Consider the following 19,169-nt stretch of genomic DNA (forward strand, 5'->3'; position numbering starts at 1 on the left):
AACAATTCAAGAGAGAATTTTTTTAATAATGTAAGTGAATGATTTATCCTTAACCCATTTGCAGAAAAGGTAAAAGAGGCCCAGTCAACTACCGTATCTGTTTACTTGTGCTGAACACTATTGTTTCTAGCTTTTCCATCTTGCATATCAATCAGTATCTGTACTTTATCTTTTTACTACTCCTCAATTAAGTGGAAAATAGAAATTAATAGGTTTTGCTTTATAGAACAGAAATCCTTGGAATCCTAAAGGTGGTTAGCAGTTTGTTTGCTTTGACTACGTAGAACTAAGAGTAAGATCTCACTTGCCAATAAGTATTTTTGTTTGAAAAATGAATTTACAAACCTCACCCCACCCGCCAAGGCTGTTTCCATTCAATGATGCACCTTCTTCTAGGTCAAAGTTTCCTTTGGAGATCAGAGATGATTTTTCTCCATTCTACATAATTTGCCAGATAAAAATGATATTTCTTGGTATGGTTTCATGTCTATTAGTCTGGACTACTCGTCTAGTGAGAATATTCCCTGGGACAGGAGCCTGCTTTTACTCTGCCTGTACTCTGTAATACATCGCCAGTACAGTCTCCTACACACAGTGTTCTCCATTAATTCTCTTAGGGATAGAATCTTAATAGATGGGAAGAATTTATACCCCTTCAGTCATGGAGGTACTAGGGGCAAGAACACCAGAGGTTTGGCACTTAATGAAACTAATTTTAGTGGCAATCAGCATAGATGGGTTAAACTTGACCAGCATCTCAATCTCTATCACTTCCAGTGGCATTTCATTTTATTCTCACTAGTATTCATGTAAAGGAGGACTGAAGAACCACTTATCTTTAATGTAGAAAGTTCTTAAAAATTAAGGATTTTGAGGGGAGGAGCAAGAGGGCAGAAGAGTAGGAGACCTAAATTTCGTCTGTCCCAGGAATTCAGCTAGATAGGGATCAAACCATTCTGAACACCTATGATCTCAACAGGAGTTCGAAGAAAAGAATAGCAGCAACTTTCTGAACAGAAAAGCAACCACTTTCTGGAAGGTAGGATGTGTGGAGAAGTGAATCTGAGGCGATATTTGGGAGGATAGATGGCAGGGGAGGGGGCCTCCGTCGGCCACTACTGGCAAGTGATAGAGCAGCAGAGCACAAAATCAGAACTTTTAGAAGTCTGCTCCGCTGAGGGACGTTGCTCCAGTGGCTAAGCGGGGGTTGGAATCCTCACGGGACAGTGTGGTCTCAGGACCCTCGGGGTGACAGAAACACCGGGGCTGCCTGAGTGCGGCAGAGCTCCCAGGTATTGGAGCGGGGAAGCCGGCTGCAGAGACGGAGCCGAGGAGCGGGCTCTCAGCTCGGCGTTGCCATAAACCATGATCCACGGCACAGTTGGGCCACTGCTCCTCCAGCAGGGACCCAATAAGCGGCAGATCCGGGGAGACTCACCTTCCTTCCCCAGGAGGAGCAGCGCGGGAGCGCACTGCAGGGATCTGCTGGGTTTGGAGACTCCACATGGGGTGGTGTGCCAGAGATGGAAACGCTCGGTCACAGGCCGGGTGAGCACGGAGTGTGACCGGAGACTGGGGAGATGGGAGTGATTGACTGCTCTTCTCTGGGGGCTCACTGAGGAGTGGGGCCCCGAGTTCTCGGCTCCTCTGAGGTGGAGATTGGGAGGCCGCCATTTTCACTCTCGCCCTTCAAAGCTGTACAGAAATCTTGCAGGGAACAAAAGCTCCAGAGAGCAAACCCGAGCAGATTACTTAGCACGGACCGGCAAGGGCGGGGCAATCCCGCCTCCGGCAAAGACATTTGGGAACCACGGCAACAGGCCCCTCCCACAGAAGATCAGCAAGAACAGCCAGCCAAGACAAAGTTTACCGAGCAATGAGAATGGCAGAACTCCAGCGCTAGGGGAATACAGCACATAGAATTCATGGCTTTTTTCCCCCTGATGCTTTAGTCTTTCAGAGTTAGTTTTTTAAATTTTCTTTTCTTTTTCTATTTTTTTTGAATTTTTCTTTTTCCCTTTTTCAACCAACATTTTATCAATCCCGTTTTTAAAAATCTTTTTTATTTTTCATTTTTAGAGTCATATTCTATCCCTTCATTCTACTTAACCTTATTTTTGGTATATATATAAGTTGTTCTTTCTTTAAAATTTTGGGATACAGTTTCTTCTAACAGACCAAAATATACCCTGACTTTGTTCTAGTCTCCTGCCTGATCACATTCTCTCCTTTTTTTTTTTTAATTTCTCTTCTTTCTTTGTTCAACTAACTTCTTATTAATTCCTTTTATAAAATCTTTTATAATTTTCATCTTTACAGTCATAGTCTATCCCTTCATCATATTTACCCTTAGTTTTGTACATATATAAGTTCTTTCTTTAAAATTTTGGGAGGCATTTTCTTCTAACAGATGAAAATACACCCAAAATCTAGTGTGTGGCACTGATGTATTCACCAGCCTGATCATATTTGATCAAATTCTTTTTGTTTTCTTTTTCTTTTTTCTTTCTTTCCCTTTCTTTTCTCCCGGTTTCAGACCTCTTCTGATTTGTTTAGTGTATATTTTTCTGGGGTCGTTGTTACCCTGTTAGCATTTTGTTCTCTCATTCATCTGTTCTCCTCTGGACAAAATGACAAGACGAAAAACTCACCTCAAAAAAAAAGAACAAGGGGCAGTACCAACTGCCAGGGACCTAATCAATACGGACATTAGTAAGATGTTGGAACTAGAGTTCAGAATGACGATTTTAAAGATACTAGCTGGGCTTGTGAAAAGCATAGAAGATACTAGAGAAACCTTTTCTGGAGAAATAAAAGAACTAAAATCTAACCAAGTCAAAATCAAAAAGGCTATTAATGAGGTGCAAACAAAAATGGAGGCTCTAACTGCTAGGATAAATGAGGCAGAAGAGAGAATTAGTGATATAGAAGACCAAATGATGGAGAATAAAGAAGCTGAGAAAAAGAGAAATAAATACTGGATCATGAGGGCAGAATTCGAGAGATAAGTGATACCATAAGGCGAAACAATATGAGAATAATTGGGATCCCAGAAGAAGAAGAAAGAGAGAGAGGGGCTGAAGGTATATTGGAGCAAATTATAGCAGAGAACTTCCCTATTTTGGGGAAGGAAACAGGCATCAAAATCCAGGAGGCCAAAGAACCCCCCACCAAATCAATAAAAATAGGTCAACACCCCGACATCAAATAGCAAAACTTACAAGTCTCAGAGACAAATAGAAAATCCTGAAAGCAGCTTGGGACAAGAGGTCTGTAACCTACAATGGTAGGAACATTAGATTGGCAACAGACCTATCCACAGAGACCTGGCAGGCCAGAAAAGACTGGCATGATATATTTAGAGCACTAAACGAGAAAAATATGCAGCCAAGAATGAAACAAACTGAGGGTTCTAGGGGGAAGGGGGTGGGGAGATGGGTTAGGCTGGTGATGGGTATTAAAGAGGACACGTACTGCATGGAGCACTGGGTGTTATATGCAAACAATGAATCATGGAACACTACATAAAAAACTAATGATGTAATGTATGGTGATTAACATAACATAATAATAATAAAAAAATACTATATCCAGCTAGGCTGCCATTGAAAATAGAAGGAGAGATAAAAAGCTTCCAGGACAAACAAAAACTAAAAGAATTTGCAAACATGAAACCAGCCTACAAGAAATATTGAAAGGGGTCCTCTAAGCAAAGAGAGAGCCTAAAAGCAGCATAGATCAGAAAGGAACACAGACAATATACAGTCACAGTCACCTTACAGGCAATACAATGGCACTAAATTCATATCTTTCAATAGTTACCCTGAATGTACATGGGCTAAATGCCCCAATCAAAAGACACAGGCTATCAGATTGGATAAAAAAACAAGACCCATAGATATGCTGTCTGCAGGAGACTCATTTTAGACCCAAAGACACCTCCAGATTGAAAGTGAGGGGGTGGAAAGCCATTTACCATGCTAATGGACACCAAAAGAAAGCTGGGGTGACAATCCTTATATCAGACAAATTATATTTTAAACCAAAGACTATAATAACAGATGAGGAAGGACACTATATCATGCTTAAAGGGTCTATCCAACAAGAATTTAACAACTGTAAGTATCTATGCCCCTAACATGGGAGCAGCCAGTTATATAAGCCAATTAATAACAAAATCAAAGAAACATGTCAACAACAATACAATAATAGTAGAGGACTTTAACACCCCCTGACTGAAATGGACAGATCATCTAAGCAAAAGATCAACAAGGAAATAAAGACTTTAAATGACACACTGGACCCAATGGACTTCACAGATATATTCAGAACATTCCATACCAAAGCAACAGAATACACATTCTTCTCTAGTGCCCATGGAACATTCTCCAGAATTGATCACATCCTAGTTCATAAATCAGGTCTCAACGGGTGCCAAAAGATTGGGATCATTCCCTGCATATTTTCAGACCACAGTGCTTTGAAACTAGAACTCAATCACAAGAGGAAAGTCAGAAAGAACTCAAATACATGGAGACTAAAGAGCAGCCTACTAAAGAATGAATGGGTCAACCAGGAAATTAAAGAAGAATTAAAAAAAATTCATGGAAACAAATGAAGATGAAAACACAACTGTTCAAAATCTTTGGGATGCAGCAAAGGTGGTCCTAAGAGGAAAGTATATAGCAACACAAGCCTTTCTCAAGAAACAAGAAAGGTCTCAAATACACAACCTAACCCTACACCTAAAGGAGCTGGAGAAAGAACAGCAAATAAAGCCTAAACCCAGCAGGAGAAGAGAAATCATAAAGATCAGAGCAGAAATCAATGAAATAGAAACCAAAAGAACATTTGAACAGATCAACGGAACTAGGAGCTGGTTCTTTGAAAGAATTAACAAGATTGATAAACCCCTGGCCAGACTTATCAAAAAGAAAAGAGAAAAGACCCAAATAAAAAAAATCATGAATGAAAGAGGAGAGATCACAACCAACACCAAAGAAATACAAACAATTATAAGAACATATTACAAGCAACTATATGCCAGAAAATTAGATAATCTGGAAGAAATGGATGCATTCCTAGAGATGTATCAACTACCAAAACTGAACCAGGAAGAAATAGAAAACCCGAACAGACCTATAACCACTAAGGAAATTGAAGCAGTCATCAAAAATCTCCCAACAAACAAGAGCCCGGGGCCAGATGGCTTCCCAGGGGGAATTCTACCAAACATTTGAAGAAGAATTAATACCTATTCTTCTGAAACTGTTCCAAAAAATAGAAATGGAAGGAAAACTTCCAAACTCATTTTATGAGGCCAGCATTACCTTGATCCCAAAATCAGACAAAGACCCCATCAAAAAGGAGAGTTACAGACCAATATCCGTGATGAACATGGATGCAAAAATTCTCACCAAAATACTAGCCAATAGGATCCAACAGTACATTAAAAGGATTATTCACCATGACCAAGTGGGATTTATTCCTGGGCTGCAAGTTTGGTTCAACATCCGCAAATCAATCAATGTGATACATTAATAAAAGAAAGAACAAGAACCATATATGATCCTCTCAATAGATGCAGAAAAAGCATTTGACAAAATACAGCATCCTTTCTTGATTAAAACTCTTCAGAGTGTAGGGATAGAGGGTACATACCTCAATACCATAAAAGCCACCTATGAAAAACCCACAGCGAATATCATTCTCAATGGGGAAAAACTGGCAGCTTTCCCCCTAAGGTCAGGAACATGGCAGGGATGTCCACTATCACCCCTGCTATTCAACATAGTACTAGAAGTCCTAGCCACAGCAATCAGACAACAAAAAGAAATAAAAGACATCCGAATCATCAAAGAAGAAGTCAAATTCTCACTGTTTGCAGATGATATGATACTTTATGTGGAAAACCCAAAAGACTCCACCCCAAAACTGCTAGAACTCATACAGGAATTCAGTAAAGTGGCAGGATATAGAATCAATGCACAGAAATCAGTTGCATTTACATACACCAACAAGACAGAAGAAAGAGAAATTAAGGAGTTGATCCCATTTACAACTGCACCCAAAACCATAAGATATCTAGGAATAAATCTAACCAAAGAGGCAAAGGATCTGTACTCAGAAAACTATAAAATACTCATGAAAGAAATTGAGGAAGACACAAAAAAATGGAAAAACGTTCCATGCTCATGGACTGGAAGAACAAATACTGTGAAGATGTCAATGCTACCTAGAGCAATCTACACATTTAATGCAATCCCTATCAAAATACCACCAACTTTTTTCAAAGAAATGGAACAAATAATACTAAAATTTATATGGAACCAGAAAAGACCCTGAATAGCCAGAGGAATGTTGAAAAAGAAAACCAAAGCTGGTGGCATCACAATTCTGGACTTCAAGCTCTATTACAAAGCTGTAATCATGAAGACAGTATGGTACTGGCACAAGAAGAGACACATAGATCAATGGAATAGAATAGAGAGCCCAGAAATGGACCCTCAACTCTATAGTCAACTAATCTTCGACAAAGCAGGAAAGAATGTCAGAGTGTAGTAGTTAATAATGCTGGCTCTGGCATTTGAGCTGGTTTTAATTCCAGCACCAGCATGTACAAACTGCGGGAATTTAGGCGTGTTTATGCTATTTTCTTCTCAGTTTCCTCATCTGTAACATGGGAATAATCCCACCAAGATCACCACCTTCACTCATCTCATAGGTTGTCTTGTGAGGATTAAATGAGATAACGATTCAAAGGCATTCAAAATTAAAATGAAATTTTTGTGAATGGTGTACGATAGGAATCCAGTTTTGTTCTTTTGTATGTGAATATCCAGTTTTTAAAACACCATTTACTGAAGAGACTAACCTTTCTCCAATGCATTTTGGCTCCTTTGTGAATCACTAGTTGGCGATATATGCATGAGTTTATTTTGGGGGATCTCTATTCTGTTTCATTGATCCATGTATCTGTTTTTATGTCAGTACCATATTGCTTTAATTACTATAGTTTCATATTATAGTTTGAAATCAGGAAGAGTGTTGCCTTCAGTTTTGTTCTTTCTTAATGAAACACATTTTAAAATAGATTTTAAATTAACCTCGAACATTTCTAAGGGCCCTTTAATGCACACACATTGCCAGACTAAATTTGATCCTCATGTGAGATTAAAGATTTTATTTATTTTTATTTTTGTGAGAGAGAGAGTGCACACGAGCGGGGGAGAGGGCCAGAGGGAGAAGCAGACTCCCCACTGAGCAGGGAGCCCAATGCAGGACTGGATCCCAGAACCCTGGGATCATGACCTGAGTCGAAGACAAACACTTAACTGACTGAGCCACCCAGGCGCCCTTCCTCATGTGAGATTAAATTACATTATGATGTCATAGAGTCAAAGGCAATAATAGTTTTATATTTGGAAAAATATTTTTCAGTTCATAATATTAACAGGTCATAAAAAATGGGATTGTTTTGATATGTACTAATGAGGATTTTGATGTAACTTTATAGTGATTATTAATTAAAAACTCTTAATGGAAAGATACCTCCTTCATGTAGGGTAAAGAATATCCTATGGCCAAATAAAGATGCAACCCTGGGGAGATTTCCATTAAAAAAAGAAAAACAATGTCTCTTTAGTACCAAAAATAATCTGTTACAACATATATAAAAAAGTCTCATTCATAATAGGGACAAAAATATTTTAAAAATTTAGGGACTCAGCAAGGAAAATGCATGGCAAGAAGAAAAGCACAAAACTCTACTGTGGGCAAAATAACAGTTAAATATGAAAGGATATCTGGCATTCCTAAAACGGAAAAGCAATATGGCAAAGATGCTAACCTTCCTTGTGAATCAAATTAACCTACAAATTTAATGTAATTCCAATGTCATAGCAATGGTTTGTTTGGCAACTTGATGGTATTCTTTTAAAATTCAAATAATGATCATGTGAAATAGCTTATAGAGCCTTTAAAGAGTATGGTAGTGTGTGGTGTTTCTGTTCTGGTTAGGGAAAATTGGGAACTCTTATGTGAGATAGTAAAACTTACTATAGAGTCATAACATAACACTATTGTTGGTTTTGGAATGACCACCCAGATCATGAAACAGAAAGGAGACCACACTCGCCCTATTGTATATAAGAATTTGGTTCAAGAAAATAATACAATTTCATATTAATAGAAAATATATTATTCACTATATGATTTTTGGAAAACTGGAAAATTATCTATTTCACACAATATGCCAACGTTATTTTGAACTGGTCTAAAGATTTAAATATATAACAGAAAGTTATGAAAGTTCTAGAAGAAATTATTTTTGCACAATTAATCTTGGGAGCAAAGAAGTTCTGCCTAAGCATTTCCTAAAAGCCAAATCCATGATATATTTGACCACATAAACATATCTCTATGGCAAACATAAACAAAGTTAAAAGACAAGTGGCAAAATAGGAAAGACATTATTGCATATGTGTTAATCAAATAATCCTTAATATTATAAAGCAATGAAAGAGAAATCATCAGCATAATAAGAAAAGAACCAAAATAGACCATTTATATACACAGGAAAAAAAGCAAATAAATAAATATATAAGTAGTTGGCTTTGTAGTATTCTGAGAAATTCAAGTTAAAACACCAGTGGAATCAGTTTTTACCAACCAAATTGGCCAAGGGATGTATGTGGTCAAGATGTGGGGCAATAGGCACTCAGTTACTTAAAGTAGGCATATAATTGGTAAAGCTTTCTGGAGGACAATTAAAATGATACCCTTTTAACTATGATTTGCATTTTTAAGGATTTATTCTAAGATTTATCTATGAGCATGTCATAACAGCAGTAATTATATTAGTGAAAAATCTAGAAAGCTATGACAATGAATGAACACAAGTGTTATTAGGTTAAAAATATAAGAAAATAATTTGAGAAAATATATAGATATTGTAAAAATTGAGAAATATATAAATAACAAAACTTATCCATAATTTTATTATCCAGAGAAAATGTCTCTTAAGGTTTTCTATATTTCTACAGAAAACATGTTTCTCTTTTTACTTCTAGATCTTATTTTATACCTACCTCATATATATATGATTTTACAAATGGGATGAAAGTATAATGTAATTTTGCAAACTTCTTTATTAATGTGAATATATTTTTATGTCAATAGATACATTTGTTCAACTGTTTTTATTGACCACATAGTAATTGACAGTATGGGTTTTCCATAGATTATTTAACTAATTGTGTGGTATATAGGTTCTATACTATTTTTCACCATAAGAAAAAATATTGCAAAAATCATCCTTAAAGCTAAAATTTTTATACATTCAGCTTTTGAAAGTAATAAGTAAATATTAAACATATTGATTCAAAATATTTCAATGTTCTAATCTTAGAATATTCTGACTTAATGAATAAACTTAAAGGTTGGTAAAGCTATGTAGAGGGGTTGGAGAGGGATTTCACTTATACTGGCAATATTGTGTACATAAATTGGAAATTTCATGAAAATTTGATATAAAAACATTTTTCCTATGAGTCTTCACCTGTTCAAGGTCACCCCAATTGTATCCAAAAATCTTAATTTCTATACAATTAGTTAGCCTATTTCAGTTGACTCATGTCATGTTTAAAACAACAAATTATTTAATCAATTAAACATTTCCTTTTTCAAAAAAGACATGAACCTGGCAGTCAGAAATAAATTTATTTAAGACCTAACATCAGAATGAAATGAAATAATTTGTTTAAAGCATCTAGTACAATGCCTGGCAAATTATAAATGTTCAATAAAGCTTGTTGTGATTATTACCATTAAGCAATGTGGGGCGAGTATAGGTTACAGCTCTTACTATCAAGGAGCTTAAAATAATTATAATGATAAATTTCAACCATTTTCCATATTCTGGCTACGAAGCTAATGAATGCTTCAAAAAGTTATTTGAAATATAACAATATTTATTTAGGCTGTATTTATCCTTTTTGGATTCCACTCATTTATAAATTTTTCATCAAAACTTTTATTTACCTCATAATTGAGGTATATATGTTTCTTTATTAGTACCCATAAATTACTTAAGTCAAGTTTAATTCTTAGATTTTCTTTAGCAGCCTCTCTAGCTTTATGCATATTTTTTAAAAAAAATCTAGGACAAATGTAAGATATATATGTCCCAATGTAGCCATGATCTTAGCATAACATTTAATTTTAGTATTGATTAATGACCATAATTGCCAGCCTAATGATCAATTATTTTGGTAAGTAAAAAATTCTTAAAATGTGTGTGTGTGTGTGTGTGTGTGTGTGTGTGTGTGTATCTGAAAACGTATATATATTTAAAATAGGTACTACTCTCTCACGCTAAAATGATGGTTGTCATAGAAACCGCAAACAGCAGAAAGTCAGATCTGACATAACAAGAAAATAGTGGACAGCATCTTTGAAGAAATTGTGAAATAGGACAGCTATATTAGAAAACTTAACCACGTTTAAAATTAATAGTCATTATTTCTTCCAAACCAAGTTTCTCAGGGATGGAATTAAATACCACAAACCTGACATTGTTAAGATTTAAAGTATATACATTTTAAAAAATATGTAAGCTGTAAGCATCAGAGCAATTTTAGGATGAAATATACTAAATATTCTTTGATTGTGAATATTTAAAAGTAATTTTATTAAGATGATTTAATACTAAATATGTACATTTTACATCTTACAATATATCCATTACCATGATCATCCAATCATGGCATAAAAATATGTAGTTTTACATGCATTTCAGGTCTTTACCATATCACAACTAATGGGACTCACTATTGCATTTCAGCCAGAAATATCTAGTGCTTTTAGCACTCTGTCTAGCAATCTTCCCTAGCTTTCATGTTGCTTTGTAAATTGTTTTAATAGAGTTTGCTTTTTTGGTCATGCTAATTAAGACCACAGCAGCTATCCATTAAGGATCTTAAAGTGATTTAATAGTTCATTATGTAAATCAAGTTTCATAACATTCATTCAAAGTCCTAGAATTCTAAATTACATAAATCAATCTTTATTATTATTCTATTATTATATTTGTGAGATAAGATAAAACCAAATACAACAAACTGAGCATCCATTCAATTTTAATCCACTACACTTTCCTACTTGAACATTAAATATCATTTTTAAAAGTGTCTAATTTTTATGAGCTGACCTTTGATTGAAAATCAAATATTTGTCTTAATTATACTTATTATGATTGTTCATTCTTCATTACATGTGAAAACGATACTTTTAATCTTAATCCCACTGTCAAATGAATTCAGTAAACTTGAGATATTTAACAATTCCAGTTCATGCCAGATCACTGTAGCTGAACATATAAGACATATGCTACAACAATTCTGTGGCCCTAAAACATTCCCAGTTTACTCCCAAATTCCTCAGACAAAAAAAAAAGGAACATTTTCAGAGTACAAACATGTACTCTCCAGAGTGAAATGGTTAAATATCGCAGCCAATTCAGAAATAGCACCAACTGGCTCTCTTTTTTTTTTTAAGCAAGACCAGATTTAATTCTTTTCTGCATTCACATGCACACAAATATACTTCCCTCGAGCTGTCAGAAAGCATCAGAGTGCCTAATCTGCATGATGAATTTTAAAATCTTTTGAGAAACACAAGGACATTTGCTTCAGGCACTATGATTTCATCGTCACCATCATAAACAAGTATAAAGCCAGTCAACCTTTGGTATTCAAACCAAAGGCAAAAGATCATGGGGCTTTGAAAATGGTTAGTAGAATTTTAATCACTTCAATTTCATTTGGATCCATTTTTTAAGTCACCATATTTTGCAGTTGGGCAATCATCTATTTATTTCTGTAACTATTCCTAGGTGACCCCAAAATAAGGACGTGATTCTTATCAAGACGTTTATAAAACATGCAAATACTCTATGAAATACTTGTAAAGAAATTACATTGTCAGATGAAAATATTCTGATCACTAATGTGAAGATGGTGTCTTTAATATTTAATAGCAACTCTAATTCTTGTGCTCTTATGAAATACAGCTACCCTATCAATTCCACCTATAGACATCCTGAGTAAATAATAGATGTGGGAAATCAGAAGATTTGCTATGATATATTTTGGATCCCATCCTACTAGGGCTTTATCACTTGCATACTATGAGAAATAGTACCATTAACTTCACTTAGAAACACCTTTATATTCAGTTTTTTATGACTGCTAACTGAGAGTTAAAACCACAAGCAGTAAGTGTTGTTTTTCTAGATTCACTATGACAGTGATATATATATAAATGTATTTTAAATTCAGACCAATTGTGCTTTTAAGTTTAAAGCCAAATTTAAGTTTTTCAGGGCTTAAAACAAACAAGCAAATATAAAAGCCAATTCTGTACCTAGGCAGCAAAATGGAATATAATTACTGCATTCAGCCAGAAGCTGTGACTAAGTGAGTCTAATCGAAATGCAAGGTAAGTGGGTTTCTGAAGTCTTGAATTATTGAACAAGTAATATAGGGTCCTGGAGTTCAAGGGATTGAAAGATATCATTATATATTTTTTTTCCTAGAGAGTCCAGGATGTCCATTCACCCCTCTGGCAAAAGTGGAATGTACAAAGGTTTTACTCTTAAAGTAAATGAAATAACCCCCGATTTGTTAGCTGCTGTTAAAGATGCACACTGCATACTTCATCTCATCTTCTTTTCACTGTAGCATTTTCACATTATCACAAGTAGCATTATGTCACCAAGACAAACCAATTTCCTTCACGGAAATGTAAAACAACATGTTTGCTGTAAGATATTTCCATCAATGTCAGTGACATACAAGGGAAGTCTCAACAGTCTGCCTTGTCACTTACGTACAGAAAGGGGAAGGGAAAGTGTTCATTCACACTCAAATTGAATTCTCTGTCCACTATTTCTTTAGCTCATTGAATTTATTCATAAACTCATCACTGGCACTATATTACATCCAAGAGATACTAGCACTTTCACTAGAAACCAACTGAAAAAAAAAAAAAAGACAAGAGATGAAATGCCAATTGCCCTTTCACCAAAAGATAAACTCATTCCATTTCTAAGAGGAGCTGGCACTTAAGATACAGTCAATATCTCTCTCTTGATGATTTGGGTCCTACTTAGTGGTCAGTGATATAACAGTCCCATCAGAGGGCAGCAGTTGCAGTCTAGTAGAAAGGTAGACTTTAAGGATCTACAACAAAGTCCTCTGCCAATAGCTGACGTTTGGATTCTTCTCTAGTTACTCTCGCTGGGGCCTCGGTCTCCACATCTGTAAAAATAGGAAACAGTCTAGATGTTCTCAAAGGCCCTACTAGTCCTAACATTCTTTGAATTCAAAATGAGGTTGACTCTTCACTAGTGTTTTTGTCTTATTCTGTTACACAGTGTTGGATGCTCTCAAAAGAAATTAAAATGGGTTTTCTTCCTCCATTTGCCCAACTTTATGAAATAATCAGTAAGGTTTATATTGGTGATTAAGCTAAGAATATCTCACAATAACAGGAAACCATCCATAGGTCACATTTTCCATCCATTCTTTCCTACCCTCCTCCCCACTATTTATCTCAAATCATGGTTCTGATCACACATTCAATCACGAGTTGTTCGATTATGCATACCATTTCCTTAGAGTCACATCAGCAAATGTTTCCCTCAAAACCCTTGGAAATTCATTAAGAAAAGTACATAAGCAACAGTGCTGGAAGACAGATACTTAAACTTTGAAGCAACTTTCTTTATCAGCCTGACTCTCCTCTCTGTACCCTGGAGCCTCCTCCTCCAGACCCTCATGATGGGGATGAAACAGAAAACTTGTGAACAGATGTCCAAATAGTTATCAATTGTTTATTTTTATCCAAATAAAACCACTCTCCACTCAAACTTTTACCTTTCCAGGGTGCTCAGGTGCTTGTAACAAGTGCCTGACCTATAATTTTTCAAACTCCTCGAAGTCACCAAAACATCATCTTCATCTGGAAAGCATCTTGAGCCACCATTTAGGACCCGATGGTGTTTAAATGAACATTATAGGTACTTTGTGAACTCACAATCTATAGAAATCAATAGATATCTTGCATAGAGAGTCCTACAATTGATTTTTCCAGGAGAGAGTCAATTTGTAAGTTTAGGAGAGACATAGACACTGGAGGTTGAAAGCATGCTGAAGGTTTTTTTTTTTTTTTTTTTTTTTTTTAAGCATGCTGAAGGTTTTAAAAAAAAACACAGGCATGTGGAAATTGCTGCCCTGGTGAGGTGGTATCTCAAAGAAATAGAGTCTAGATTGATGATATTTTTCAGGAGTGGCTAAGGGGAAAAAGTCAAAAAATTCTAGGCAGCTCCTGCAGTATTCTAGGGCTTGGAGAAGGAGAACTCTCCAAGATACACAGGCAAGGTATTCGATAGCATCCTTGAGGGTCTTGTATTTAAATATACACTAAGGATAAAGACAGCCAGTAGATTCATTCTCTCTGGCTTTTAAAAACTGTCTGAAATTATAAGAATAATGTATTGCCTACTTGAAATTTGCTAAGACAGTAGATCTCAAGTGTTCTCACCACCATCAACAATGAAAACTAACTACGTGAGGTGATGGAATATTAATTAGCTTGATTGTGCTGATCATTTCACAATGCATACATGTATCACAACATCATATTGTACATCTTAAATATGTACAATGTTTATTGTCAAAGAAGATAATTATTATAAAAAAGAAGAAAAGAATTATCTAAATTGAATCCACTCAATAAAGAAGTCTAAGCATTATTCATTGCTCAGTACTCTCCAGCACTGTGGGTGAAAGCAAGGTGTGTGCCCTCCACAGGGCGACAGTCGCTTAGAAGACGACGTGAAAGGGTACAGATAAATCCTAAACAAACCTACCCCCCAAAACTACTGACTGACAATAACCTTCCTAGGTAACTAGAGAATCCCATTCTCAAAACAGCTGCTGCTTTCTCCCTTCTTGTAAGTTTTCCTTTATCTCCTCCCTACTTTTTATAGTTCCCACAAGTTCATAAAGGTAAGTTCAACTTTAGTCAAGAGATAAGTGATACAAAGTCTAAATGGTCTTATAAAATTATACCTATTTTTATTCTAAATACTTCTCACAGAGATGAGGGAGAATTCATGAATATCAAACAAACTTTCAGATTCTTGGGAGTGGAGGAAAGAGTATTAAAAATGGAATTTCAGGGGTTGTAGAGCCACATTGCATGAACATCAGTGTGAATTTGAAAAGGTTGTTTTGGTAAGTTTGGTAAAAATCCCCAAACACAAATGCCTCAGAAAAGTAATATAGAAAAAACTATTATGGAAAGAAAAACCCACAAAACCTCTCTTTTGTGTTGGATAAATTGATACCTTTACTTCTGGAAAGGAGCTTTAAAAGGAAGTTGATATCCATCATCCTCTGGGACTTCATGTGACCTTGTTTAGTTCTGTTTTGGAGGATTAACTTCTAAAGCTATTTTAGAGATCCCTCTTTCCCTAATGACTGGGATAGAATGAACACAGAGATGTTGGAAAAGATTCACCTATTCCAAAATCAGTTACATGTACATCAGTTACAAGGAAGGCAGTTTGGAGTGGCTAGAATTGTAAGTTAGAACATACCACACAAAGGCAAATGATGTTGTTCATATTAACTGCTTAGGAAAGATATATACGTGCAGAAAGTGGCACTTTCTATAGGGCATGAACCTGGCCTCAGGTCTGAGGTTTGCCAGTGTTCAAACAACGATAGAAGCTGAGGGCCTTCAAGGCTTTGAGTTCAGAGCAGCAGCCTTCTAAAAACAAACACCATTTTCTCACCTAGGAAATAAATGTGCTGGGCCAATGCTGCAAATTCCATAGCTCATTGACCAGTATTATTAGAAGTTCAAAAAAGCTCAACTGATCAGATTTCAAAAAGATGGATTTTAGAAGGCTAAAGGCCCAGAGGAAATCCTTTTCAATGGCTTACCTTCAACTGGACTCATTTCTGCCTCTCAGGCTCACCCCATAGAGATGAACAGAAGAATGCTACTTAGATTTAATGAACCAAAATGATAGCACATTTTACAAATAAGTCTGATATGACGAAAAGCTTGGAGCAGATATAAGGCAGTGGATAAAGAGAGAAACTCCGGGAATCGACCATCCAACACAATTTAGAGTACAGCTTGAAATACAGCTTCAGATACTCACCAGTGAAAACATTACAAGTGGACGGATTGACACTATCAACACTCCCAGCACCGTCACAGCTAAAAACTTCATCATCTGATTCCCTCACGGAGGAGCAGGGTGAGGAGCCGTCAATTTCTTCAAACTTCCCCTTTAAAATTCCACTCATAGCTGCAGCGCTGTCACATGTACCTGTAACAGGAACAGGAACAACAGAGCCCTGAAACGTTTGACCACGGCATAGTCCAAGTCTCCTAATCGTTTTCTGAGGCTGTAATTTTTTGAACCACATCTACCACGTTATCATCTCTGTGCAGAAATTATTCTCCCCGTAATGTTTGAGAGCACTGGAAACAATTCTACCCTGATTCATTGTTATTTGCATTCTCATTTCTGACAATGGCATTTTATAAGAAAAAGCCCAAATTAAGAAGGTGGAATCAGAGCACTGCATAAGGAAATACAGTTCACTGTGTTGAAATGTCAAAACAGGAGTCCATTACACTTATTTGATTTGTTCTAGTAAATCGTGTACTGTCATTGACAGAGCTGGAGTTCAGAACAAAATAGATCACTCACTTGCATGCTGTCATATCCAAAGCATACTGATTAGGGCATGTCTGTCTTGCTTGGGATTTCTTTTTTCTCGGGTACAAAGGCATCTACTTTCCTGGGGCTCTTTGTCCGTCAGAAATCAAATTGGTTGCTAGGAATGGCTGGCTATACCTGCAGAATTTAGATGCCTTATCATGTTTCTAGTCAATTCAGCAGAGCTGCAGGGAATACTTGAGTCCTATGCCCAGGAGGTTGGCTGAATAGATTTTATGCAGGGTAAACCACAGTCCCTAAATCTTTTACTGGATAAAATATTAATTTGAGACTCCTCACTCTCTGCATCAACATGGTCAGTGAAAGCCAGTCAGAGGCAGCCTGATGTATTTAAAAAATTTGTTAATGTCAATTTAGATGAGTCATTAAACCTCTGAGAATAATAATTTCTTCACAGCTACAGAGTAACTGTTAAGATGATCAGGGGTTCCTCCAGTGACAGGTAGCTTCAATGAGTAAAGAGGGTCAGATGTAACAAAATCATGAAGTCACCTTAGTCTTCTTTTTTGTCTACTGTTATTTGTAACAAAGGTATCAGGAAATACTCCTCTACCCTACCGAGACAGGAAAATTAAAGGGAAACCATGAAAAACTGCTTTTTTTTTTTTTTTTCTGCTCCTTTTCCTGCTTCTATTCTTATTAGGACCTACGTCTCCACATTACACATGCCTTATGGAACAGATAATGTACATACTCCTTGTAAAGATCAGAGTTAATGACTTCTTTGGAGTCTTCCAGCACAGTAGATAACATCTAAGGAGTGACTGGGCAGGGTTCTCCAGGACCACTGACTCACCAGGACCTCTGCCTCCAAGAGCATAAGTGACTCATGGAGGACACCTAAACACTTGTTTTTGTTCCTGGATGCCTGAGAAAACATGTGCACCTCAATAAAAACCCCAGGCCCCAAGCAAAGATGAGACTCACTCTTTTTTCCCTTCCAAGTCTCCCGGAAGCTCTGCCTGTATGTGCACTCTCTCTCTCTGTAAACTCTGCTCTCTCTTCCTCTCGGTGCATGTTTGATCTCTGTCCTGTGCAAAGCCAAAGACCCTCTTGGCTGGTCCTGCGGGACCCCTCTGGATCCTCAAACCCCGCGAGCCCGCATCACTCTGACAGCATAAGCACAATAATAAATGGTCTTACAACCAAGGAGATAGCTGGTAGTAAGTAGCATGAACTGTGGTGAAGTAGGGATGCACAGCCAGGCCAAAGGGGGAGCTGCTACTAAGGTCCAGGTCGTTCCAGTCCCATGCTTTCCCCGCTGAAGCTGCTCTAACACTTGGCCGGTGTCCCTTTCACATTCAGAAGCAGTCCTTTGCACTGTTACGTTTTACATTCCCCATCCTCTCTTCCCTTATTAATCTTATTTATAAAATTAGAGGAGCAATTTTTAGATTACATTGCAATTTAAAGCCCAACTTGGACTGGCTCTAGAAGAACGACAAAGAATGGTTCAGATAGGTGACGCAGAAGGGCTCACAGACTAAGAAATCAAAACATTCTCTTCTCCAGTTACCCAGCACAACACCCGAAATGCCTTTGCTAGAAAATATCAGCTGGGGGAACAAACTGGTTTTACAAAAGCCATTGCACTATATATGCTACCAAGGAAAGGGAACATCTGAAGCCATTATATCTCAGCATGGCAGGCCTGTCTATGCCTTTTGGTAACAGAACAAGTCTAACTAGAGTGACTTTTGTAAAAACGTAGCAACCTTGGGACTGGCTGCCCTCCTTGGCCTCTCATTGACCTCACAGTCTCCTGTTGCGGTAGTTATACTCCCTTGGGATATACTTGTTCTAAGTCTTTCTGCTGACTGACTCCCTCTGTTTCCTTGTTTTCTGATTCCTTATACCCCCAGTGGGTGCACGGCTTTGGCTTTGGACAGATCTGCCTCTACTCCATTGTATCTTGCAAGTTTCAATTCTGAACGGCTAGTCGACTCATTCTTTCCGTACACCTCAGTTCAAATTATTGAGAAAGTGAATCTGAGGGTCCTCATTTAGTCATTTATGCCATTCTATAGAAATGAGATTTGTTTGTTTTTTGCCCTTAGTTTAGAGGTTCTTTATTATTTATTTGGTAAACATTTCAATAGATGCTTCTATCAGGAACTAGTGACTATCTTATCATTAATTGATCAACTAGAGCACAGGAAAAAAATTCCTTTCTCCAATGGTGCTTATTTACTAGCTACAGATAAGTCAAATAAGTAAATAATAATAAAAAGTCAAATAGATAAGTAATAAACAGATAAATAAATTAAATATATAATATGTCATATGGAGATCGGTGTTATGGAGAAAAATAAGCAGTTAAGTGGTAGAGTGACTACAAGTTTGG

General features: G+C 36.7%; 1 protein-coding gene across 1 annotated transcript in view; it reads right to left on the bottom strand.

Annotated features, from left to right (window-relative positions):
- CSRNP3 (cysteine and serine rich nuclear protein 3) overlaps positions 1 to 16,385 on the bottom strand; it is a 172,341-nt gene extending 155,956 nt beyond the window's left edge. Inside the window, exon 1 of the mRNA XM_088022132.1 lies at positions 16,238 to 16,385. Coding sequence (XP_087878258.1) covers positions 16,238 to 16,385 — 148 coding nt within the window. The remainder of the gene's footprint in view (positions 1 to 16,237) is intronic.
- Between the last annotated feature and the right edge of the window lie 2,784 nt (positions 16,386 to 19,169).

Source organism: Eumetopias jubatus, unplaced genomic scaffold, assembly GCF_037043125.1.
Source record: "Eumetopias jubatus isolate StellerSeaLion01/CBP00866 unplaced genomic scaffold, mEumJub1_p1.0 scaffold_3, whole genome shotgun sequence".
Taxonomy (NCBI): Eukaryota; Metazoa; Chordata; class Mammalia; order Carnivora; family Otariidae; genus Eumetopias; species Eumetopias jubatus.